Source organism: Bombina bombina, chromosome 1 (genome assembly GCF_027579735.1).
Source record: "Bombina bombina isolate aBomBom1 chromosome 1, aBomBom1.pri, whole genome shotgun sequence".
In the NCBI taxonomy this organism is placed as follows: Eukaryota; Metazoa; Chordata; class Amphibia; order Anura; family Bombinatoridae; genus Bombina; species Bombina bombina.
In genome coordinates, this window is record NC_069499.1 from 714,948,200 (window position 1) to 714,974,396 (window position 26,197).

Consider the following 26,197-nt stretch of genomic DNA (forward strand, 5'->3'; position numbering starts at 1 on the left):
TCTGATAGCACCTGTGTGGCCACGCTGGACTTGGTATGCAGACCTAGTGGGCATGTCCTCGGTTCCACCGTGGACCCTGCCAATGAGGCGGGACCTTCTAATCCAAGGTCCGTTCTCACATCCAAATCTAGTTTCTCTGCGTCTGACTGCTTGGAGACTGAGATTGAGTCGGTCATTGATACCCTGATTCAGGCTAGAAAGCCTGTCACTAGGAAGATCTATCATAAGATTTGGCGCAAATATCTTTATTGGTGTGAATCCAAAGGTTACTCGTGGAGTAAAATTAGGATTCCTAGAATATTGTCTTTTCTCCAAGAGGGTTTGGAGAAGGGATTATCAGCTAGTTCTCTAAAAGGACAAATATCTGCTTTGTCTATTCTACTACACAAACGTCTGGCAGATGTCCCAGACGTTCAAACTTTTAGTCAGGCTTTGGTCAAAATTAAGCCTGTATTTAAGCCTGCTGCTCCGCCTTGGAGCCTAAACTTAGTCCTTAGAGTTCTTCAAGGGGTTCCGTTAGAACCTATGCATTCCATAGATATTAAATTTCTATCATGGAAAGTTTTGTTCTTAGTTGCTATCTCTTCGGCTCGAAGAGTTTCTGAGCTATCTGCTTTACAGTGTGATTCCCCTTATCTTATTTTCCATTCAGATAAGGTGGTTTTGCGTACCAAACCTGGTTTTCTTCCTAAGGTTGTTTCTAATAAGAATATCAATCAAGAGATTGTTGTTCCTTCTCTGTGTCCTAATCCTTCATCAAAGAAGGAACGTCTGTTGCACAATCTTGATGTGGTTCGTGCTGTAAAGTTCTACTTACAAGCAACCAAATATTTCCGTCAAACATCTTCATTGTTTGTTGTTTATTCTGGTAAGCGGAGAGGCCAAAAGGCTACGGCTACCTCTCTTTCCTTTTGGCTGAAAAGCGTCATCCGTTTGGCCTATGAGACTGCTGGACAGCTGCCTCCTGAAAGAATTACTGCTCATTCTACTAGAGCTGTGGCTTCCACATGGGCTTTTAAAAATGAGGCTTCTGTTGAACATATTTGTAAGGCGGCGACTTGGTCTTCGCTTCATACTTTTTCCAAATTTTCCAAATTTGATACTTTTGCTTCTTCGGAGGCTATTTTTGGGAGAAAGGTTCTACAAGCAGTGGTGCCTTCTGTTTAAGGTCCCTGTTTTGTCCCTCCCTTCATCCGAGTCCTAAAGCTTTGGTATTGGTATCCCACAAGTAAGGATGAATCAGTGGACTCGATACATCTTACAAGAGAATACATAATTTATGCTTACCTGATAAATTTATTTCTCTTGTGATGTATCGAGTCCACGGCCCGCCCTGTTTATTACGACAGGCATATATATTTTTATTTTTTAAACTTTCAGTCACCACTGCACCCTATGGTTTCTCCTTTTTCTTCCTAGCCTTCGGTCGAATGACTGGGGGGTGGAGTTAAGGGGGGAGCTATATAGACAGCTCTGCTGTGGGTGCTCTCTCTGCCCCTTCCTGTTGGGAAGGAGAATATCCCACAAGTAAGGATGAATCCGTAGACTCGATACATCACAAGAGAAATAAATTTATCAGGTAAGCATAAATTATGTTTTTATTTAGATGTATTTAAATTAGGGGGGTGTTAGGGTTAGACTTAAGTTTAGGGGTTAATAACTTTATTATAGTGGCAGCGACGTTGGCGGTGAAAGATTAGGGGTTAATTAATTTAATATTGTTGCGGCGACGTTGGGGGGGGCAGATTCGAGGTTAATAACTATAATGTAGGTGTCAGCGATGTTGGGGGCAGCAGATTAGGGGTTAATACATGTAATGTAGGTGGCGGCGGTGTCCGGAGCGGTAGATTAGGGGTTAATAGTATAATGCAAGTGGCGACGATGTCGGGGGCGGCAGATTAGGGGTTAATAAGTGTAAGATTAGGGGTGTTTAGACTCGGGGTTCATGTTAGGGTGTTAGGTGCAGACATATTTTTTATTTTCCCATAGGAAACAATGGGGCTGTGTTAGAAGCTGGACGCTGCTTTTTTACAGGTGTTAGGTTTTTTTCCAGCCAGCTCAGCCCCATTGTTTCCTATGGGGAAATAGTGCACAAGCACGTTTAGCTATCTTACCGCTACCGTAAGCAATGCTGGTATTGAGATGAGATGTGGAGCTAAATTCTGCTCAACGCTCACCTTTTTGCGGCTAACACCAGGTTTAAAAAAACCTGTAATACCAGCGTTGGCTTAAGGTAGCGGTGGAAAAAAAAGGAGCGTTAGAGCCGCAAGCCTTACCGACAAAAACTCGTAATCTAGCCGTAAGTTTTAAAGTGAAGTTCTGATAAAAGTTAACATTTAACTGCTGATTAGTTTGAGTTTTAATTACTTTATGTATGAATGATACCAATATAGAGCTTTCTAGAGTTATTTAAACTTTAATGTATTTACAGATCAGCATTTGTTTTCAGTAATTCTCAGTGTTTAGTCTCTCAATGCAGAATTATGTGGCATTCTGGGGGGAAACGTTTTTTCACAAGTGGCTTGGATTCTTGATTCTTTCCTATTGTTCTCTGTCTCCCTCTAGCAGGGAGTCCCATAAGAATAAGGATTAAATCACTGAGGCTTGAACTGTTTCTCAAAAAAGGGAATTATGCTGTTTTTCTTAACCCTTTCACCAAACACCCCTTGTGTCACATATTTTTTGTTATACACTCATCTTCTTGCATTTTAGAGAAGGTTTTTTAACTGCATATTTTATCTCTACAGAATATTTGGTTGCATTATAAAAAAAAATGCTATTAAATATAGTATTAAGTAGTTCATCATATTTATTCAGCACTGGGTAAAAGTTGCTGTTGACTCCATTTATTTTATTTTTCATAAAGGTATATATAGATTACTGATCGTAACTCATTAAAGCAAGTTATTGAAACATATATATATATATATATATATATATATATATATATATATATATATATATATATAAAATTAGCAAAAATTCCTTTTTTTTGCTGCTTATAAGTAATAATGCCTGTGTCTTTGGTTTGTTTGTTTTTTTTTTTGTTTTTTTTCTAAAATATAAATAATATTCTTTATTTATTTAAAACAACAAATATTACCTTTCTGATTACAGTACTGTAATATTTCTCTGATGGTACTATGTATATAAAAGTATTAAAAATTATATAAAACTACCTTTAGCTTACATTTATAAGCTGTATTATGATGTAAATATTGCCTAAATGACATAAGATATTGTTGTTTACACATTTTTTCCAAACTGTCCCATTTTACAGATAATAATATTCAGAAATCTAAACTTTTTCTGGTCCCAAGCAGTTTGGATAAAAGGTTTTCTACCAGTATATATATATTATTTTTTTATTATTTTTTGTTAAAAAAGGTGCATGTACTCATTGATTATTGATTGATATATTGTGTTCATTAACTTTGAGTAAAGCAAAACGGACAAAGTTATTTTTTTGTAATGCATGATATATTTTGCAGCCCCCTCTTGTATTTACATGACACTTACAAATATTACCTGTTATGAGATGGCAGAGGTGGTATATATATATATATATATAGTGACCCTATTGCCTCTTTAAAAAGGGACACATATAAAAAATTCATGTCAGGGTTCTTATAATGGAACATTAATCAACACATTTCTTTAAACAGCCCTGACATGTATTTTTCATATGTCTCCCTTTTTAAAGTGGCAATGTGTGTGTATATATATATATATATATATATATATATATATTTATATATATATATATATATATATATATATATATATATATATATATATATAGCCCTGTAATATATATATATATATATATATATATATATATACTGTTTTATTAATTATTAATTTATTAATTATTATAGAGAATACGATTTTAAAAAACTTTACAGTTTACTTCTATTATCTATTTTTTTTCCTTTTCTTAGTATCTTTTGTTGAAGAAAAAGCAATGCACATGGGATAGCCAATAACAGGAGGCATATATGTGCAGTCACCAATTAGTAGCTCCTGAGCCTACCTAGATATGGTTTTCAACAAAGGAATACCAAGATAACAAAACAAATTAGATGATAGAAATAAATAAGTTGTTTACATGGTATGCTTTCTCTGAATCAGGAAAGAAAAAAAATGTGTTTCATGTCCCTTTAAAATCAGGGACTGATCAATGGGAAACTTAGGAGTATCCCAGAACACTAAGCATCCAGCCATATACTTTTACATAGGGTTGTATGTAGAAGAATACAAAAAGTTAGAGGTCAGAAATAAATATTACCTATGAGTCGCTGACTTCATGGATTTGTCAAGTCCCACTATAAATATGTTTAAATAAAATATTTCTGAAAGTTAATAATAACTTGTATAAGCATAAAGTATCTGAGAAGATACAGTTAAAATCAGCAATTTCTCAGCTCCCCTCCCCATGGAATGTCATTGGGGTTGTTCTGATTGGTTGTTTAGTACAAGGATCAGTTTTCACTCAAGCTGGGAAAAAAGCAGCTTACGTTCTGCCTCCAAACGGTCCTCTGAATTGGGGGACAGCTGGATGTTGCCTGGAATGTCTGAGAAGTGCGTGACCTACTTCTAAACAATGTTATTGCCGTTAACAAACTTCAGCTCTGTAACCTAGTGGAGAGTATATAATCAATTTTGGAAGGATCTGCTGTGCTTTTTCATCTCATAGACTATGTCCCAGTTCTCGCACAACTATCTTCTTGTTCCTATCCCCGAATACCCTCTCTTAGACTGTGATCCTAACAGGAATATAAAGATTGTTGTATTGGGAGGAAGTGGAGTTGGAAAAACAGGTAAGATTCCAATATATATGTTGTTTGATCTCATTTAGTTGAAACCATACATGCTGATGCTATATATTATACATGCACTTTTAATTATAGTCTCACCAACTGAATGCTGTCATTATTAAAAGCATCTGCAGAGAAATGCCATTTAGTGTGCATTATTATTATTATTAATAAAGAAAGAAAAGTATTGCTACTTACTGCAGTTGTTATTTTGGTATACACCGTTTTGAGAGAATATAGAACTGGCAACCAGGGTTTTACTAATGAGTGAAAGGTGACATTTTAAATATTGTTTAATGGTATACATGTTTTCAAAATCCTAATATAATACTATAACAATATGGTATATAAAAAGTATATTTTATATGAATATCCTGACAGTTTTCAAATAAAAAATGAAGATTTCTCCAACATAGGTGTGTCCGGTCCACGGCGTCATCCTTACTTGTGGGATATTCTCTTCCCCAACAGGAAATGGCAAAGAGCCCAGCAAAGCTGGTCACATGATCCCTCCTAGGCTCCGCCTACCCCAGTCATTCTCTTTGCCGTTGTACAGGCAACATCTCCACGGAGATGGCTTAGAGTTTTTTAGTGTTTAACTGTAGTTTTTATTATTCAATCAAGAGTTTGTTATTTTAAAATAGTGCTGGTATGTACTATTTACTCAGAAACAGAAAAGAGATGAAGATTTCTGTTTGTATGAGGAAAATGATTTTAGCACCGTAACTAAAATCCATGGCTGTTCCACACAGGACTGTTGAGAGCAATTAACTTCAGTTGGGGGAACAGTGTGCAGTCTCTTACTGCTTGAGGTATGACACATTCTAACAAGACGATGTAATGCTGGAAGCTGTCATTTTCCCTATGGGATCCGGTAAGCCATGTTTATTAAGATAGTAAATAAGGGCTTCACAAGGGCTTATTAAGACTGTAGACTTTTTCTGGGCTAAATCGATTCATTATTAACACATATTTAGCCTTGAGGAATCATTTATTCTGGGTATTTTGATATGATTATATCGGCAGGCACTGTTTTAGACACCTTATTCTTTAGGGGCTTTCCCTAATCATAGTCAGAGCCTCATTTTCGCGCCGGTATGGCGCACTTGTTTTTGAGGACAGCATGGCATGCAGCTGCATGTGTGTGGAGCTCTGATACATAGAAAAGTCTTTCTGAAGGCATCATTTGGTATCGTATTCCCCTTTGGGCTTGGTTGGGTCTCAGCAAAGCAGATTCCAGGGACTGTAAAGGGGTTAAATATAAAAACGGCTCCGGTTCCGTTATTTTAAGGGTTAAAGCTTCCAAATTTGGTGTGCAATACTTTTAAGGCTTTAAGACACTGTGGTGAAATTTTGGTGAATTTTGAACAATTCCTTCATACTTTTTCGCAATTGCAGTAATAAAGTGTGTTCAGTTTAAAATTTAAAGTGACAGTAACGGTTTTATTTTAAAACGTTTTTTGTGCTTTGTTATCAAGTTTATGCCTGTTTAACATGTCTGAACTACCAGATAGATTGTGTTCTGACTGTGGGGAAACCAAGGTTCCTTCTCATTTAACTATATGTATTTTATGTCATAAAAAAATTTAGTAAAAATGATGCCCAAGATGATTCCTCAAGTGAGGGGAGTAAGCATGGTACTGCATCATCCCCTCCTTCGTCTACACCAGTCTTGCCCATACAGGAGGCCCCTAGTACATCTAGTGCGCCAATACTCCTTACTATGCAACAATTAACGGCTGTAATGGATAATTCTATCAAAAACATTTTAGCCAATATGCCCACTTATCAGCGAAAGCGCGACTGCTCTGTTTTAGAAAATTCTGTAGAGCATGAGAACGCTGATGATATGGTTTCTGAAGGGCCCCTACACCAGTCTGAGGGGGCCAGGGAGGTTTTGTCTGAGGGAGAAATTTTCAGATTCAGGAAACATTTCTCAACAAGCTGAACCTGATGTGATTACTTTTAAATTTAAGTTGGAACATCTCCGCGCTCTGCTTAAGGAGGTGTTATCCAATTTGGATGATTGTGATTATCTGGTCATTCCAGAACCACTATGTAAAATGGAAAAGTTCTTAGAGGCCCCGGGGCCCCCCGAAGCTTTTCCTATATCCAAGCGGGTGGCGTACATTGTTAGTAAAGAATGGGACAGGCCCGGTATACCTTTAGTACCTCCCCCCATATTTATAAAATTGTTTTCCTATAGTCGACCCCAGAAAGGACTGATGGCAGACAGTCCCCAAGGTCGAGGGGGCGGTTTCTACTCTACACAAGCGCGCCACTATACCCATAGAAGATAGTTGTGCTTTCCAAGATCCTATGGATAAAAAATTAGAAGGTCTGCTAAAGATGTTTGTTCAGCAAGGTTCCCTTCTACAACCAATTGCATGCATTGTCCCTGTCACTGCAGCCGCGTGTTTCTAGTTTGATGAGCTAGGAAAGGCGATTATTAGTAATTCTTCTTCTTATGAGGAGATTATGGACAGAATTCGTGCTCTTAAATTGGCTAATTCTTTCACCCTAGACGCCACCTTGCAATTGGCTAGGTTAGCGGCGAAAAAATTCTGGGTTTGCTATTGTGGCGCAGAGCGCTTTGGTTAAAATCTTGGGCAGCGGATGCGTCTTCCAAGAACAAATTGCTTGACATTCCTTTCAAGGGGAAAACACTCTTTGGCCCTGACTTGAAAGAGATTATCTCTGATATCACTGGGGGCAAGGGCCACGCCCTTCCTCAGGATAGGTCTTTTCAAGACCAAAAATAAACCTAAGTTTCGTCCCTTTCGCAGAAACGGATCAGCCCCAAGGGCTACGTCCTCTAAGCAGGAAGGTAATACTTCTCAAGCCAATCCAGCCTGGAGACCTATGCAAGGCTGGAACAAAGGAAAGCAGGCCAGGAAACCTGCCACTGCTACCAAGACAGCATGAAATGCGGGCCCCCGATCCGGGACCGGATCTGGTGGGGGGCAGACTCTCTCTCTTCGCTCAGGCTTGGGCAAGAGATGTTCTGGATCCTTGGGCGCTAGAAATAGTCTCCCAAGGTTATTCTCTGGAGTTCAAGGGGCTTCCTCCAAGGGGGAGGTTCCACAGGTCTCAGTTGTCTTCAGACCACATAAGAAGACAGGCATTCTTACATTGGGTAGAAGACCTGCTAAAAATGGGAGTGATTCATCCTGTTCCATTAGGAGAACAAGGGATGGGGTTCTACTCCAATCTGTTCATAGTTCCCAAAAAAGAGGGAACGTTCAGACCAATCTTAGATCTCAAGATCTTGAACAAGTTCTCAAGGTTCCATCGTTCAAGATGGAAACCATTCGAACACTTCTTCCTTCCATCCAGGAAGGTCAATTCATGACCAAGGTGGATTTCAAGGATGCGTATCTACATATTCCTATCCACAAGGAACATCATCGGTTCCTAAGGTTTGCATTCCTGGACAAGCATTTCCAGTTCGTGGCGTTTTCTTTCGGATTAGCCACTGCTCCTAGGATTTTCTCATAGGTACTAGGGTCCCTTCTGGCGGTGCTAAGACCAAGGGGCATTGCTGTAGTACCTTACTTGGACGACATTCTGATTCGAGCGTCGTCCCTTCCTCAAGTAAAGGCTCACACGGACATTGTCCTGGCCTTTCTCAGATCTCACGGATGGAAAGTGAACGTGGAAAAGAGTTCTCTATCTCCGTCAACGAGGGTTCCCTTCTTGGGAACTATAATAGACTCCTTAGAAATGAGGATTTTTCTGACAGAAGCCAGAAAAACAAAACTTCTAGACTCTTGTCGGATACTTCATTCCGTTCCTCTTCCTTCCATAGCGCAGTGCATGGAAGTGATAGGTTTGATGGTAGCGGCAATGGACATAGTTCCTTTTGTGCGCATTCATCTAAGACCATTACAACTGTTCATGCTCAGTCAGTGGAATGGGGACTATTCAGACTTGTCTCCAAAGATACAAGTAAATCAGAGGACCAGAGACTCATTCCGTTGGTGGCCGTCCCTGGACAACCTGTCACAAGGGATGACCTTCCGCAGACCAGAGTGGGTCATTGTCACGACCGACGCCAGTCTGATGGGCTGGGGCGCGGTCTGGGGATCCCTGAAAGCTCAGGGTCTTTGGTCTCGGGTAGAATCTCTTCTACCGATAAATATTCTGGAACTGAGAGCGATTTTCAATGCTCTCAAAGCTTGGCCTCAGCTAGCGAGGGCCAAGTTCATACATCAACCATCAGGGGGGAACAAGGAGTTCCCTAGCGATGGAAGAAGTGACCAAAATCATTCTATGGGCGGAGTCTCACTCCTGCCACCTGTCTGCTATCCACATCCCAGGAGTGGAAAATTGGGAAGCGGATTTTCTGAGTCGTCAGACATTGCATCCGGGGGAGTGGGAACTCCATCCGGAAATCTTTGCCCAAGTCACTCAACCGTGGGGCATTCCAGACATGGATCTGATGGCCTCTCGTCAGAACTTCAGAGTTCCTTACTACGGGTACAGATCCAGGGATCCCAAGGCGGCTCTAGTGGATGCACTAGTAGCACCTTGGACCTTCAAACTAGCTTATGTGTTCCCGCCGTTTCCTCTCATCCCCAGGCTGGTAGCCAGGATCAATCAGGAGAGGGCGTCGGTGATTTTGATAGCTCCTGCGTGGCCATGCAGGACTTGGTATGCAGATCTGGTGAATATGTCATCGGCTCCACCATGGAAGCTACCTTTGAGAGACCTTCTTGTTCTAGGTCCGTTCGACCCACTCCAGCTGACTGCTTGGAGATTGAACGCTTGATCTTATCAAAGCGAGGGTTCTCAGATTCTGTTATTAATACTCTTGTTCAGGCCTGAAAGCCTGTAACCAGAAAAATTACCACATAATTTGGTATATCTGTTGGTGTGAATCTGCAGGATTCCCTTGGGACAAGGTTAAGATTCCTAAGAGTCTATCCTTCCTTCGAGAAGGATTGGAAAAAGGATTATCTGCAAGTTCCTTGATGGGACAGATTTCTGCCTTGTTTGTGTTACTTCACAAAAAGCTGGCAGCTGTGCCAGATGTTCTAGCCTTTGTTCAGGCTCTGGTTAGAATCAAGCCTGTTTACAAAATTTTGACTCCTCCTTGGAGTCTCAACCTAGTTCTTTCAGTTCTTCAGGGGGTTCCGTTTGAACCCTTACATTCCGTTGATATTAAGTTATTATCTTGGAAAGTTTTGTTTTTGGTTGCAATTTCTTCTGCTAGAAGAGTTTCAGAATTATCTGCTCTGCAGTGTTCTTCTCCTTATCTGGTGTTCCATGCAGATAAGGTGGTTTTGCGTACTAAACCTGGTTTTCTTCCAAAAGTTGTTTCTAACAAAAACATTAACCAGGAGATAGTTGTGCCTTCTTTGTGTCCTAATCCAGTTTCAAAGCAGGAACGTTTGTTGCACAACTTGGATGTAGTTCGTGCTCTCAAATTTTACTTAGCAGCTACTAGGATTTCAGACAAACTTTGTCTTTGTTTGTTGTTTATTCTGGTAAACGGAGAGGTCAAAAAGCAACTTCTACCTCTCTCTCCTTCTGGATTAAAAGCATTATCCGATTGGCTTATGAGACTGCCGGACGGCAGCCTCCTGAAAGAATCACAGCTCACTCCACTAGGGCTGTGGCTTCCACATGGGCCTTCAAGAACGAGGCTTCTGTTGATCAGATATGTAAGGCAGCGACTTGGTCTTCACTGCACACTTTTTCTAAATTTTACAAATTTGATACTTTTGCTTCTTCTGAGGCTATTTTTGGGAGAAAGGTTTTGCAAGCCGTGGTGCCTTCCATTTAGGTGACCTGATTTGCTCCCTCCCTTCATCCGTGTCCTAAAGCTTTGGTATTGGTTCCCACAAGTAAGGATGACGCCGTGGACCGGACACACCTATGTTGGAGAAAACAGAATTTATGTTTACCTGATAAATTACTTTCTCCAACGGTGTGTCCGGTCCACGGCCCGCCCTGGTTTTTTTAATCAGGTCTGATAATTTATTTTCTTTAACTACAGTCACCACGGTAACATATGGTTTCTCCTATGCAAATATTCCTCCTTAACGTCGGTCGAATGACTGGGGTAGGCGGAGCCTAGGAGGGATCATGTGACCAGCTTTGCTGGGCTCTTTGCCATTTCCTGTTGGGGAAGAGAATATCCCACAAGTAAGGATGACGCCGTGGACCGGACACACCGTTGGAGAAAGTAATTTATCAGGTAAACATAAATTCTGTTATCAAATGTCAGTATAACTGGTCCGGTGCTCTGTGCCTAGAAAGTAGTTGAAGTATGATTTGGTGTGACTGTAGAGTCAGTTTGGAGGGTATAGAACCCGGATGGATATAGTTTAGTGTTACTGAGTTTGTGTTTATGAGAGGAAAGGTTCAGGGTGTATCATGTGTGGTTTAACTTCAATACAAGTTTATTTGTATTCAGTTTGACTGTCTTGATTTCAAACTAAACCCCACATTATCTTGTGTGATGAAGACAAAGCATACCATTTTTTTAAAATAGCCTTTTTATTTCTATTATAAAATCTGCTTTGTCCCCATCCTATTATTTTATTGAAGCGATACTTAGGTAGGCGTCTAGAGCGCTACATGGCAGGAAATAGTCATCTAGTGCTCTTGCAAATGGGTAACATTATTGCAAAATTGCTGCCATATAGTGCTTTAGACACGTGTACCCTCCTGAGCTTATGTCCCTGCTCTTCAACAAATATACCAAGAGAACACAGACAATTTTATAAAAGAAGTAATTTAGAAAGTTGTTTAAAATTGCATGCTCTATCTGAACCATAAAAGAAAATGTTGGGTTTTCATATCCATTTAAAGGGACATAATGCTCAAGAAACCTAATTGTTATATCTAAAATGTTTCAAAATACAGGCATACCTCCTTTTATTACCCTTTGCAGATATTGCTCTTTTTAAAAATTGAAGGTTTATGGCAGCCCTGTGTCAAGATTACATATGCATGAGTACACATATATACACACCTATATATACACACCACCAGCAAAAAGATTATGGGGGCGATTTATCAAGGGCACATAGGCATCCCTGTCCGCCGCAGCTCGCCTCTGGCGGGCTGAATTCCCCTGGCGTAATTCAGCATTGCACACAAGCGCTTTTTTGCGCTTGCGTGCAGTCCCGCACAGCCAATCACGCGCGGGCAGGAGATTGAAATTTGCCACCTAAGAGGTAGCGAAAGGGTAGGGAAGCAGTGGTCTGATGACTGCTGCTTGTTAAATACGGCGTGCAGGTTCTCTTGCTTGTGAGAACCTGCAGTCATAGGCAAGGGCTTGATATATCGCCCCCTATAGCTCACTGAAAGCTCAGATGATTTTTTAGCAATAAAGTATTTTTTTAATTAAGGTATGTACATTGCTTTTTAGGCATAATGCTATTGCACACTTAAAAGACTAAAGTATAGTGTAAATATAACTTTTACAACTGGGGAACAAAAAATTAGTGTGACTCACTTTATTGCAGTGGTCTGGAACCGAACCCACAATATCTCCGAGGTACGCCTGTATATTTCAAAGCCTTTTTTGTTTTTTTATTAAACTGATGTTCCTGTGCTGAATAAACCAACTTTTTGTGTAATCATGCATTTCCTGTTATGTTCAGCTTTTACTTAAAGGGACATGAAACCCTAAATATTTATTTAATGATTCAGATAGAGAATATAATTTTTAAACAACAATCCAATTTACTTCTAATCTAATTTGCTTCATTCTTTAGATATCCTTTGTTGAAGAAACAACAAAGCACATGGGTGAGCCAACCACACAAGGCATCTATGTGCAGCCACAAATCAGCAGCTACTAAGCCTATCTCGATATGCTTTTCAACAAAGGATATCAAAAGAATAAAGCAAATTAGCTAATAGAAGTAAATTGGAAAATTGTTTAAAATTGTATTCTCTACCTGAATTCAAAAAGAAAAATGTTGGGTTTCATGTCTCTTTAATCCTTTTTAATGCAAAATATTGTTCATATGTTTAACAGCTGCTCTTTCATTTAAAGGGACACTATACCCAAACATTTTCTTTCATGATTAAGGTAGAGAATACAATTTTAAACAGCATTCCAATTTACTTCTATTACCTAATTTGCTTCATTCTTTAGATATACTTTAATTAAGAAATAGCAATGCACACAGTGAACCAATCACAGGAGGCATCTATGTGCAGCTACCAATCAGCAGTTACTAAGCATATCTAGATATACTTTTCAGCAAAGAATATCAAGAGAATGAAGCAAAATAGATAATAGAAGTGAATTAGAAAGTTGTTTATAATTGTATGCTCTTTCTAAATCATGAAAGAAAAAAATTGGGTTTCATGTCCCTTTAAGTGATAGAAAAAAAAGAGTAATACACCCTTACTAACTTTATATATAATATAGATACAGATGTTAGATGGGAACCATTACTAATAAACTGTGGGTTTTGGCTGCTTTCAGAGTGACTGAGTTTTTTGGGTGAAAGGTTGAGTATAGAGCACAGTACCACAAGCCAGGCTGCTGGAAGCTTTGCCAGGGAGTATTACAAACGCAGCAGCAGGATCAATACGTTGACGTTTAGCAGACGTTAAAACTCTGCAGGAAGTAAATTGAGGGGATTATTTCATTTTAACACAATGCATATAAAAACCTACACAGTATATCTTGTAAAAAGTCCTTGCAGAATCTGGTTTTGAAGATAACAGCCATTTGACCTATCTAGTATTCCTGTCTTCCTGCTTGTTGTAAGAGCTCAGTATATTATTTTTAACTATCATCTGCTGCTTTAAACAGTCAAAACACTTAGACATTGCAAGAACTTTACTCTGCTTATTCCTATAAGTTGTTTTTGTTGGTAAAATAGTACTTTGTATAATTAACCCCTTGTAATGTAACATTTAAATATGTAGCCTTTTATTTAACTTTATTCTTCAGTGTTCTCTCCAGAACCTATTTAACGGGCACACCACCCGGCTGAAGTTACTGATCACCCAGCTAAAATTTAAGCCAATATTAAAGGGACAGTAAAGTTAGAAATTAAACTTTCATGATATAAATAATGTCGTTTTAAACAATTTGCTTCTATTATCTAATGTTATTTGTTCTCTTGCTATCCTTTGTTGAACATCATTACCTAGGTAGGGTCAGAAGCTGCAATGCACTACTGGGAGCTAGCTGCTGATTAGTGGCTGCACATAAATGTCTCTTGTCATTGGCTAAACAGATGGGTTCAGCAGCTTCTCAGTAGTGGAAAATGGAAAAAGAAAATGAAGCAAATTTGGTAATAGAAATAAATGGGAACATTTGATTAATAAAATTGTATGCTCTGTCTGAATCATAAAATAATAATTTGGAGTTTCATGTCCCTTTAAGATAAAATTAATTGGTATCAAATATGTTGCACAAATGATCATTAAATCAATTTATGTTAAATTATGCAATTAATTAGGTTTTGCATAGATTAAGCAATAATTATAAATAGCAGAAAAATTTATAGTAGTACAAAGTATTACACTGACCCCGCCTGGCTACTTCACAATGCCACACGGCTGGCAATATGTTCTGTGGAAAACACTGCTCTTGAGCCCTATGATTTTTAAAGTATCTGTAACAGTTGGGAATATAAAATGTTTATTAACCCTACACAATTATATACTTTGATATTATAATGCTTAAAGGGACGTGGAAGTCAAAAATAAACTTTCATGATGCAGATAGGGTATATGGCTTAAAAGACATAATTTCCTATGTACTTTTATCAAATTTAACTCTCTGTATTCTTTATTGAAATTTTACTCATTTACATGACCGCATACTGAGATACATGCATGTCTCTTAAAGGGATACTAAGCACACAATTTTAAGCAACATTCTAATTTACTCCTACTATCAATTTTTTTAGTTCTCTTGCTAACTTTATTTAAAAAGCAGGAATATAAAGCTTAGGAGCCAGCCCATTTTAAGTTCAGCACCCTGGATAGCACTTGCTTATTGGTGGCTACATTTAGCAAACCAATAAGCAAGCATAACCCAGGTTCTCAGCCAAAAATTGGCCAGCTCTTATGCTTTACATTCCTGATTTTTAAATAAAGATAGCAAAAGATCTAATAACAAAGGAGTAAATTAGAAAGTTGCTTTACATTGCATGCTTTATCTGGATCATGAAATTACAAAATTAGGTTTAGTGTCCCTTTAAGTTAAATTTTGGGACACACCTACTCATTGAAGGATGTTTCTTGATTGTTGCTATTTTCTTAATTTAAAGGGATATTAAATAGTGCTCATTTAGCACTTTGAAATTTTCAGTGTAGCCAATGTCTACAGCTAGCTAAGCAAGCAGATATTGCTGCACATGGACAATAAACTGCTGCTAGATTAGATGTCTCTTAGCAACACTTCAAAGGAAAACTGCTACCTTTGCCTTCCTGTAGAGACCCCAGCCCTTTGTATGGCTGTGACAGGAATAAATGTACACTGCATAAATGAAGTTAAGAAAAAAAATAAAAGGTAAAACAATTTTTAAGGATTATTAATACATATTGCCATTATTTCTATTAAAGTGATGGTAAACCCTAGAGTTTGTGAATCACTAGGATTTACCAGTGGAACAAATAAAAGGGACTTCCACCCACAGCAGAAAGCTATTTTCTCAATGAGGTGACGTTTCCACCTCTTAGCCAATAGCTGTTCGTGCCAGCTGACATTATGCCGGATAGCTAGAATGCTATTGGCTAAGATTACCTCACTGCAAAATAGCGTTCTACCATGGGCTGCCTGAGGCACACAGCACGGCGAACGCTGCAGACAAATAAATAAACTTTCAGCATGAAGTTTTTTTATACTTCATGACTGAAAGTCCACTTTATTTGTTGCACTGGTAAATTCTAGAGTTTCAAAAACTCTAGAATTTACTAGCACATTAAGTATAACCCATGCTTATTGCTTTTTTATTACAACAATGAAATATACATTTTATATCCCTTTAAAGTGAAGGTCAATTTCCGGCTAATGGAAGAATGAAATGTATTCAATCCCTTATTAACATTCTAGTCGCTAACTTTGTTTTTCACTTTACATATTAGGTTTTATATAATCCTATATAATAAAAGGCCAAGTTTGTTTGTCCGAAGCTGTCAGGCACAGTAGAGACTGCGCGCAAAGACAAACACACTTGGCCTACCTCACCTGGCATCTGGCGTGGAGTGGGCGTGGCTGGACGGACGTGACGTGGACGGGGCTGGGTAGGGTTGTCACTTCAGCCATGTTTTCCTGAACACTTATGAGTTACACATGCTGCAGGGTGGAACATGTATTGTGTTTCTGGACAGCACTATTCATATTCCTCCCTGCTCACCCTGCAGCATGTGTAACTTATAAGTGTTCTGTATTTTAAGGGACGGGAGTGGCGCAGGCGGGGCTTGGGCCGGGCCGGATGCGCAGTTAGAGATAGAGAGCTCGAAAGAGGGGGCATAGAGAGAGCAGAAGGGGGGGGGGATAAAGAGAGGGGGTAGAGACAGCAAAAGAGAGGGATGAGAGAGCAAAAGAGGGGCACAGAAAGAGCAAAAAGAGGGGGGGAGAGAGCAAAAGAGAGGAGAGAGACAGCAAAAGAGAGAGGGGAGAGAGAGCAGAAGAGGGGGAGAGAGAGAGAGCACAAAAGAGGGGGAGAGAGCTCAAAAGAGAGGGGGGAGAGAGAGAACGTCAAAGAGGGGAGAGAGAGCTCAAAAGAGAGGGGGAGGGAGAGCAAAAGAGGGGGGAGAGAGAGCAAAAGAGAGGGGGAGAGTGCAAAAGAGGGGGGGGAGAGAGCAAAAGAGGGGGGGAGAGAGTGCAAAAGAGGGGGGGAGAGAGAAAAAGAGAGGGGAAAGAGCGCAAAAGAGAGGGGGGAGAGAGCGCAAAAGAGAGGGGGGAGAGAGCGCAAAAGAGGGGGGAGGGAGCGCAAAAGATGGGGGAGAGAGAGCAAAAGAGAGGGGAAAGAGCGCAAAAGAGAGGGGGGAGAGAGCGCAAAAGAGAGGGGGGAGAGAGCGCAAAAGAGAGGGGAGAGTGCGCAAAAGAGAGGGGGAGAGTGCGCAAAAGAGAGGGGGGAGAGTGCGCAAAAGTGGGGGAGAGAGCGCAAAAGAGGGGGAGAGAGAGAGAGCAAAAGAGGGGGGAGAGAGCAGAAGAGGGGCGGGGAAGAGAGAGTGCAAAAGAGAGGGGGGAGAGAGAGGGAGCAAGGGTTGGAACCGCGATACTTACAAAAATTGGCCCGTGTACACGGGCTTTAGGACTAGTATTAGATATCTGAAAACTTGCCGTTTGCATTCCGACTCCTCCCCTCCAGCACTTCCTTATTCAGTAGTAGTGACATAGCGAGCGGTCCCACACGCTCTCTACGTCTGTTCTTAAGCTTGTGCACAAGATTAACATTGAAAATGCGCATGCGTATGTCCATCCAAATTGCGCATGCAATTGTATGTGTTTTGCGCGTCTCATGAACTAGCCCGACGACATATGACGCTGTTGAGGAAGTTGCGCATGCGCATCACTTAGTAGTGACGTGGCGAGAAAGGGACTGAACGCCCCGGGGGGGGAACGAACATTCGACAATTAGATCTTCGATTGCTGTCAATCAAGGTAACTTAGATGGCGGGCAGATGAAAATAGTGTAACGGAGGGTGAATAAAAGGTTAAAAAAAAGAAATTTTGAGTGAAATGTTTGCAAAATGATGAATGAACGTCAACATGATATCTAATAAACAGCATGACAGTGTGAGCGAGTCACCCGGACTTGACCTCCACTTTAAGAATATATAGTAAATAGTAAAGGCATCAAAACTATGAATCAACACAAAAGACATTATGCAGCAGCCAAATAATATTAAACAAATCAAAACTATTTCATATTTTATATTCTTCAAGGGAGTCTGTCGTTGCCTTGATAACTGTTTTGCACGCACTTGACATTCTCTCAGCCACTTTTATGAGTTCGCCATGGGGCGCTTTTCCAAAAGTCCTAAAGGAGTTCCTTTATATGCTACACTTGGGTACGTTTCCATCACCCTCCTTCTTTGTCAGATAGCTCTTACATAGCCTAGAGGTGTTTTGGGTCATTGTCCTGTGGTAAAATAAATGACAGCCTGAGTACATATCACTGCTGAATACTGTGGTAGCCATGTTGTCTACTTGTGCCTTCCATTCTAACTTAATTAATAACAGAGTCACCAGCAAAGCACCCACAACCAATCGCACCTCCTCCCCAATGTTTCATTCAGATTGTTATGCGTGTTGGGTTAGTGTTAGCGAAAACCACTTACTTTCAACATGTAATACAAGCCCTTACCGACGCGTGCCAAAACCTTACTTTAAAGGGACAGTCTAGTCCAAAACAAACTTTCATTATTCAGATAGGGCATGTAATTTTAAACAAGTTTCCAATTTACTTCTATTACCAATTTAGCTTTGTTCTTTTGGTATTCTTTGTTGAAAGCTAAATCTAGGAGGTTCATTTGCTAATTTCTAAGCCCTTGGAGGCCACCTCTTAGCTCAGGGCATTTTGACAGTTTTTCACCACTAGAGGATGTTAGTTCATGTGTTTTTTTATATAGATAATACTGTGCTCACGCACATGGAGTTCCTAGGAGCCAGCACTGATTGGCTAAAATGCAAGTCTGTAAAAAAAATGAAATAAGGGTCAGTTTTGCAGAGGCTTAGATACAAGATAATCACAGAGGTAAAAATGATATCAATATTACTGTGTTGGTTATGCAAAACTAGGGAATAGGTAATAAAGGGATTATCTATCTTTTAAATCAATAAATATTCTGGTGTAGACTGTCCCTTTAATGCCCGAGCTGGAGCGTTAAATACTGCTCAACTTGTTATCTGGCCCTTAATGTGTTCCCCGTTATCTATTTTACCTGCTTGAGTGTATTAATCTGTTTACAAATAGATCCTTTACCTTTATTTTATCATTTGAAATAGCTGATTTTACCAGTCACCCTGTTGAATTTTATTTGTACATTAAAATTGCAATACTATGTACAATATATATAGTACAATATATATATATATATATATATATATATATATATATATATATATATATATATATATATATATATCTTAATTGTCATCTAGTGTACCTATCCCCAAAAATGGGAGTTAAATGTAGCTAATGGGCATTCGTCTCTAGAAGAGAACTGTAAGTGTAGCTTAAATTTTATGTTATACAGTTCATATGTCTCAGATGCCAGAGTACTTTTGATTTAGAGCTTACATCTCCCAGTGAACTCAGCAGCTAGGAGAAGGACTGTTCCTGATATTGTACCTAGTCTAGGTCCATTGCTAAAAGTTTCCATATATTTAGTATAAAATTAGCTAAGATTAAAAAAAAATCACCCTCTCCCCCCAGGTCACACTCCTTAGTATTTGTGCTGTTTTAAGACTTATATAGACTTATAAGTTTATAAGTGGACTGGAGACTGCCTGAAATGAGCCAGTTGCAAAGAAGTGAGCCACAAGCAAGAAACTTTGATTAAATCACTTGATTACGGCAGAGTTAGATCCCGGAGAATGAGGGTAGATTAAATGATTTATTCACTTGTTGCTAAAAAATAGGGCTAATAAAGTGGTTTTCGCGGACACAATCTGCTACACATAGATCATACAGTATATATGATACATAGGCCATATAAGTTATTCATGCCAATAGTATATCAATCCTTATGTGGGCAAATCCTCTTCCACCTCAGGCCTTTCCACTCACCGAGAAATAGAAATACCAGCAAAAATCAGAACGTATTCCATGATGTGCACCAGGGCCGGCACAACCATGAGACCAAGTGGGTCCAATGGACCCAGCCAACACTTGACAAGGGGCAGCACTTCAGTGACTGAGCCAGTCACTGTCAGACCCAGGCCACTCATGTCCTCTGTCTATATGGGGGAAGTCACAGGCTCCCAGCAGCATAACCTCATTATGCAAAAAGACACAGAACTGGTTAGGTGCGACCTTAAACTAACTTCCTTTCCACTTATTGTACAACTGTGCATAAGCATTGGTTGCATGCAATTTTTGAGGGCACCAATGCGCTTAGTTGATTGCGATGCGCCAGGTATAAATTAACTGTCTATCTATAAAATTTGTAGGTGGATTTAAGGTTGATAAATATGAGGATGAGATTGTGTGTGCATTTTTATTCACAAAAAAGGAGAAATTGCTTGATAAATTTTGCTCCAAGAGAATCTCTGTTCTCTTAAAAACTCCTTTTAAAGGGACATAATAGTCCAAAATGAAATGCTCTAGTCAGTGTTAAGAGCAGCAATGTGCTACTGGGGCATAGCTAAACACATCGTGTGAGCCAATGAAAAGAGGCCTATGTGCATAGCAACCACCAGCTACCTCCCAGCAGTGCATCTCGGCTACTTAACTCAGGATTTTAAGCTGTGTCTGTAAAATTTGAGGAAACCATCACTGCTTGATATAATGGACAAGGCTATAGATGACCAGTAGGAAATAGGGGAGGAGGGAACACTGTAACATGGAATGAACAGCCACTGTTATATGTAAAAGAGGGTCTAACAAAGGTGGAGGCGGGACATGACGGTGCTAAATTCCCATAAACCATTGGTGTATTCCATTTGGAGTTTTTGTCTATTTTACCCCCTGATATTACTGGTATAAGATTGCATGTTCTAGTTTATGTCACTGTCACTCCCATTGGTTCTTATCTTGTGTCTGCTGAAGAAAAGAAATGGTTTAGCACCTCAGCCTTCTGCCTGTCACTGTTAATTATGCTACCCTTCCCACATTTTAATGAACTTATATTTTAATTCTTTTGCCATTTATATACTTTAAAAAAAGTTTTAACATTTGTTTTGGAATCCTTTGCAATTCATCTTTTATTTATTTTTTCATTCCTTTGCATGCTTTGTTACATTCATATTTTATTTGAAAATGTTAATGCCCTATATATTTTTTTTTAGCTACAGTGGCTTGGACTTATTTTTTTTTTTAAATAATTTTTATTGAGGTAGCAATGACATACATAAACAACATCTTATACTGTCATGGCAACACGCCTATATACATACATCAAGTCTCATGCATCTAATGCATAGGCATGTCTTAGAGACCATAAGCAATACGAGGTCCTAAACAATAGAAAGTACAATAGGCCCCTCTTTTTATATATAAACATTTTAACATGGACAAAAAAACAAAACAAGTGTTAATCAGAAGACCTATCTTTCGTAAAAGGACTCTGAAAGGAGAGAAGTAGGTCTTTGTGTGTCCACGACATAGACAGCAGAACATAAGCGGGTGATTCTTAACACAGAAGAAATACTATTAGCCACCTGGTTCTTAATCTACCCTCAGAGTGTTGGGAGGCTTAGAAAATTTATTTAATTACCCATCGTAATAACATACAGATGATTATGGTCAAAATAAGTTTTGTACGCTATACCGCACAACCCCCTAAGATATGCAAAAATAAATATAAAACATACCCTAGCTGGAAATTAGTGGCCACTCTTGGACCCCAAACTTTGAAAATACATATGTTGTAAATGTTGGGGTATTTATCAGCTGGGACCCCATACACTCATACATTTCTATATAAACATAAGTATACATTATACAGGCCACTTTTGGACATATAGTATTATAGTCGAACCGTTGTATAAGATATATTGCTACAATATATATGAATACATATATCCCCATCAACTATTATTAGAACCTGATAGGATATTGTCCCCAGGTACCATACAGGAGCCTCTTGTAGCCCCCTAGCGTTTCACCTATTTTTAAAAGGGGGATTTTAAGGGAAGAAAGATATAGGGTCGCTTTTGTACCCACAATATTCTATACAGAAAATATCTTATTAAGATCTGCACAAAACATTTGGTTCACCATTAAACTATGTAACGATAGAGCTGTTAATATCATAATTTTATCTATTGATTGTAATGTTTATATGTATTCTCATTAGGTTGAAGCCGCTTTTGGACTTCTGCATATAGTATATAACATCAGCTCAGTAGAAGATATGGCACTGAATAATGGTCTCAGGGCCCCCCTTGGACCTCCGGCAAACAATATTTCAAAATAGAGGGTGCATAAGCTACTTTCGGACCTTTATATAAAGCATAAAAACACCTAATGTTTTGAGCATTATGCGTGATAAGCGGAAAAAAACAAAAACACTATACAGCCCCCTATGAAATCTTTAGCTAAGTGTTACTCAAGTAGCTTCCCTCACCTACAAGCAAGGATTCAGTGCTATAGCTATACATGGCCGTGCAGGACTACCCCCATAGAGGAGTAACCAAAACTGTAATTAACTGTTAGATAGGTCTGATTCTAAATAACATATATAACTAGCAATGCTCCCTCCAAATATGTCAATGCTGTAGCAGTATCTAAATAGGGGCAGCGTCTACACTCCCTCAACCTCTCATAATGCAGTGCTTCATATTTAGGAATTTAAAGTTGCATTAAGAATACTGTGAAGAATATAAAAAAATGCATACATCAAATATTAAAGGTAACATTACAAACCCGACTTATGGTAACGTCATAAATACCTAACATTTAGAAAAATGCTGATCCCCTCCAAAGGAAAACTACACAAAAATGCAGAGCCAAATGCCAAGGCTATGTATATATGGAGACATACAATTTATACATCGATCACAGCTACCGGGATATAGAATGTTACTGAACGGGTAGTGCAAATTGTCCACATTAATGTCTCACCTGAATCCCACTGGTTCAGCAAAAGAGCCATAGCTTGAGAGCTCTGTTCACACACCCAATGCACAATTATGCAACTTATATACTATCTGTATGCGCCCTTATTTAAACAGCATTTGGTACCCCTCAAATTCCTTAATATCTATCTAATTTGAGAAACCACTCTCCCAACATGCAGGCATCCCAAGCTGGGCTGGGAAAATTAACATTTGAGGTGACTAGGTTGCCAGCATGGTCAGCGGTCCCAGGATACAACCCCTAACCTAACCCACCCCTGTTCTCCAAGCTATGGGGATTAGTGGGTGTAAAATAGACTGAGAGGTCAGCCACGGATTCCAAGCTGTAATAGGGCCGCACACATGGGAGCCGGCCAATTTCCCACTGGCACCGCTGCAGCCTGGAAATCTCCAAGGAAGTAGGAGTCAGTGCCACTAGTCTTTTTAGGAGAATTCCCTCTAATATCAGTAGCGTGCGTCTCAGGAATCGTAAAGCCGCCGTCCTGCAGCAGAATTAGCTCTCTGTCAGCTCTCATTTTGTTCTCCTGCATAATGTAGTTTTGCAGCTGCTCCCGCTGAGAAGAAACAGCCTGATCTGCTCTTAATTCAGGGTCTAGCCCGGTAGGTTGAGGTTCAGCCGTAGATGATCCCATAGCTGGTTGTAGCTCATGTGGGATGTGGGGAGACTCGGCTCCAAAGCAGAAAGATTCACATGGCAGCACAGAACTCATACTGTATTGTGACTCCACCCGTAGCTCCCCTATCTCAAGCACCCAGCTCTGTGTATGATCCACTGCATGGAAAACACAACACTTATTTACTTGCGTGACATCATGCTGCAGGCTGCAATCCATCTCCCCAGCCATGTTGGATTCTGCATTGTTATCTTTTGTAACCTGCGCCTCTGCAATTGCCATAAGTATGTCAAATCGAAGCTGTATTTGTCGGTCAAATTTAGCAAATAAGGCTTGCACCTTTAGATATAGGGACTCTTCCTTGGTCAAAGAAATTCTATAGATGTTAGGCAGAGGATTTCAATAGTCTCTGCTTACCCGGTTTACCGGGGGGGAGCTGAGCTCTCTCTTCTTAGAGGCTGCCAGAGACACTCAGCGGTCCAGTCTTGGAAGTCCTGTTATATTATGAACAAAATTTTTTACATGGTTCCATTCAGCAAGGTGTCCCCTGTGTCATGAGATATGAATTCTTGCTGGATGGCTATTTAATCTCCAGATTACAGGCGGAATGAGTGACAGAGCTCCCAGTTTAGCGGTCATCTTAGACCATAGCCCGGATACGCCCGGACTTATTTATTTTACCTTTATAACCAACCAAATCTATTAATCCTCTGTGTTTTATTAGAGATTGCTTTGTCCAAATTTGTACTTTTTTTTTTTAAATTAAAAGTCGTGGTCGAAACCTTGTAACACTGCTTATAGAAACTGATTTCAAACTTGACCATGTTATGATCACTGTTACCCAAATGTTCATTGATTTTTATGTTTAAAATTAATTATTTCTTTATTATTTAATACCACTAAGTCCAGTATATCTTTATTTCTATTTGACTCCTCTATTAATAGTGACATGAAGGTTTTACATAAGTATGTTCATGTAATAATTTCTTGTCAGCTTTTTACAGATATGTCACTTTCAAGTAATTCAGTATTTTGGCAATGTCCCTTTAAAGGGCCATTATTGTCGAAAAATTGCATGCTCTAATTCATTAGAAATGACTAGCGATCTTGCACCTCTATTTGTTTAATCTCTGCACATAAACACATAGGGGCATATTTATCAAGCTCTGTACGGAGAAGAAGTTATGAAGCAGCGGTCTAAAGACCACTTTTCTATAACCTGTCCGGCTGCTCTGAGGCGGCAGACAGACATCACCAGAAATCAACCCTGCTAAATTTGCAGGGGGCGGTATTGCACCAGCAGTTCACAATAACTGCTGGTGCATGATAAATGCCGAGAGCGTATGCTGTCTGCATTTATAGATGTGCAGCGGACATGATCCTATATGATATGATCCTATCGCACATTAATAAATAGGCCCCATAGTAGAATACTGCACAAATCTGCAGAGAACAGCTGGTGCCAAGCGGAAACTGCCGCTGATTCAATCAATAGTGCTAGCTACACAGCTGGGTCATGCAACTAGCACTGCTGATTGGATCAGCAGCAGTTTCCGCTTGGCACCAGCAGTGCTCTGTGGGTCCCGAGTAGTACTTCTACTATGTATTTAACCCATTTGGAGGGTGCAACGTTGCTAGTCGTAAAATTACATTAGAGAATTTAGTTTTTCGCTAACATTGGCTTTTTAAAAATATTTATTAAGCTTATATACTGAGCAAAATAATGGTGGTGGATCTCAATCACTTAGAGAAATGTATATAATGATGTTCTACAGAAAACCACCATTACAGTCTATGGGGATTTTGTAGATAAATAGTTTAGATGTTTTTCCAAAGGATTGTGATCAACTGCTGTACGTAAATGTAATGTAACAACAAATTTAAATTGATTGCAATTTTTGAATGTTATTCTTTCTGCTGTTATTGGAGTTATGGTATCCTTCTCCCTTCTATCACCTTTTCCATCTTAATATGGGAAGAGTCCATAGCTGCATTCCTTACTTGTGGGAAATACTGAACCTGGCCACCAGGAGGAGGCAAAGACAAAATACCTCCCCCACTCATAACCCCAGTCATTATTTGCCTTTCATCACAGGAGGTTGGCAGAGAAGTGTTAGAAGATTTCAGAGTAGTCTCTTATGGAGGGTAGTATTCTTCGAGATGGGACTGGAGTTTTAAGTAGTCCTGTCAGCCTCTCAGTGAGAGCATGGATCAAAGTTAGAGTCCGGAGATGCAGGGAGAGTCTTTTTGCGAAACCATCCCGACTCATATTAACAGCTCCATAGACAATAAGCGTTAACAAGTTTTACTGCCTGCTTTCTTCACTCAAGTCCATGTCAGAAGCGATGCTACTATCTGTTACACTTGAAGGGCCGTTTTCCTGTTCCACGGCGTAGATTCTGGTAAGATCGTTTCATTTTTTATACATGTATGATAACGCAAGAAGACAGGGTCACAGTGTGACTCCTTTTATCTGCATAGAATCAAGGTTACATTTCTCCTTAGGGGGGGTTATTGAACAGGGGGGGGGGTAATCTTATATGTTTATTTAATTTTATGCTGCTTTTATGTGTGAGATGTTATGGGCTCATAGGCTGTTATGGAATATACAGGTTTTACTTTCACTTTGAGAGCCATGCAGCTTACAAGCTTGGCGCGCTTTTTCATAGCAGGGACAGTCCTTCATTGTGCACTATGTGATTCATTCCTTTTTCCTGACCGGATGTCTATCAGAGAGGAGTCATAAATCTCCGTACTGTCTGGGTCATAGGAGGTGGTGGGTGCCCCAGCCTTTGGGGTATAAGGGTGACGTTTCTTTGAATAAAATAAGATGTTTTATTTCTTAGTTCTCTGGTTATTGCACTGGAGGATTCTGTTACTTTAGAGGGTACTCCTTCTATTCCTAATGAGTAATTCCTGTTTTATATGGTGAGGAGGCCTTAGTTCCGCCCTCTCAATTATGTTCCATTTGCCTTGATAATGTGATAATATCAAACATGTTTGATACCACAGAGCCGTCCACCTCT

The 26,197-nt window shown here is 39.5% G+C and overlaps 1 protein-coding gene across 1 annotated transcript in view; it reads left to right on the top strand.

The window, feature by feature from the left end:
- The first annotated feature begins 4,544 nt into the window (after window positions 1–4,544).
- Window positions 4,545–26,197, top strand: part of LOC128645896 (ras-like protein family member 11A-like) — a 118,822-nt gene continuing 97,169 nt past the window's right edge. The window contains exon 1 of the mRNA XM_053699211.1: window positions 4,545–4,820. Coding sequence (XP_053555186.1) covers window positions 4,700–4,820 — 121 coding nt within the window. The 5' untranslated portion in view covers window positions 4,545–4,699. The remainder of the gene's footprint in view (window positions 4,821–26,197) is intronic.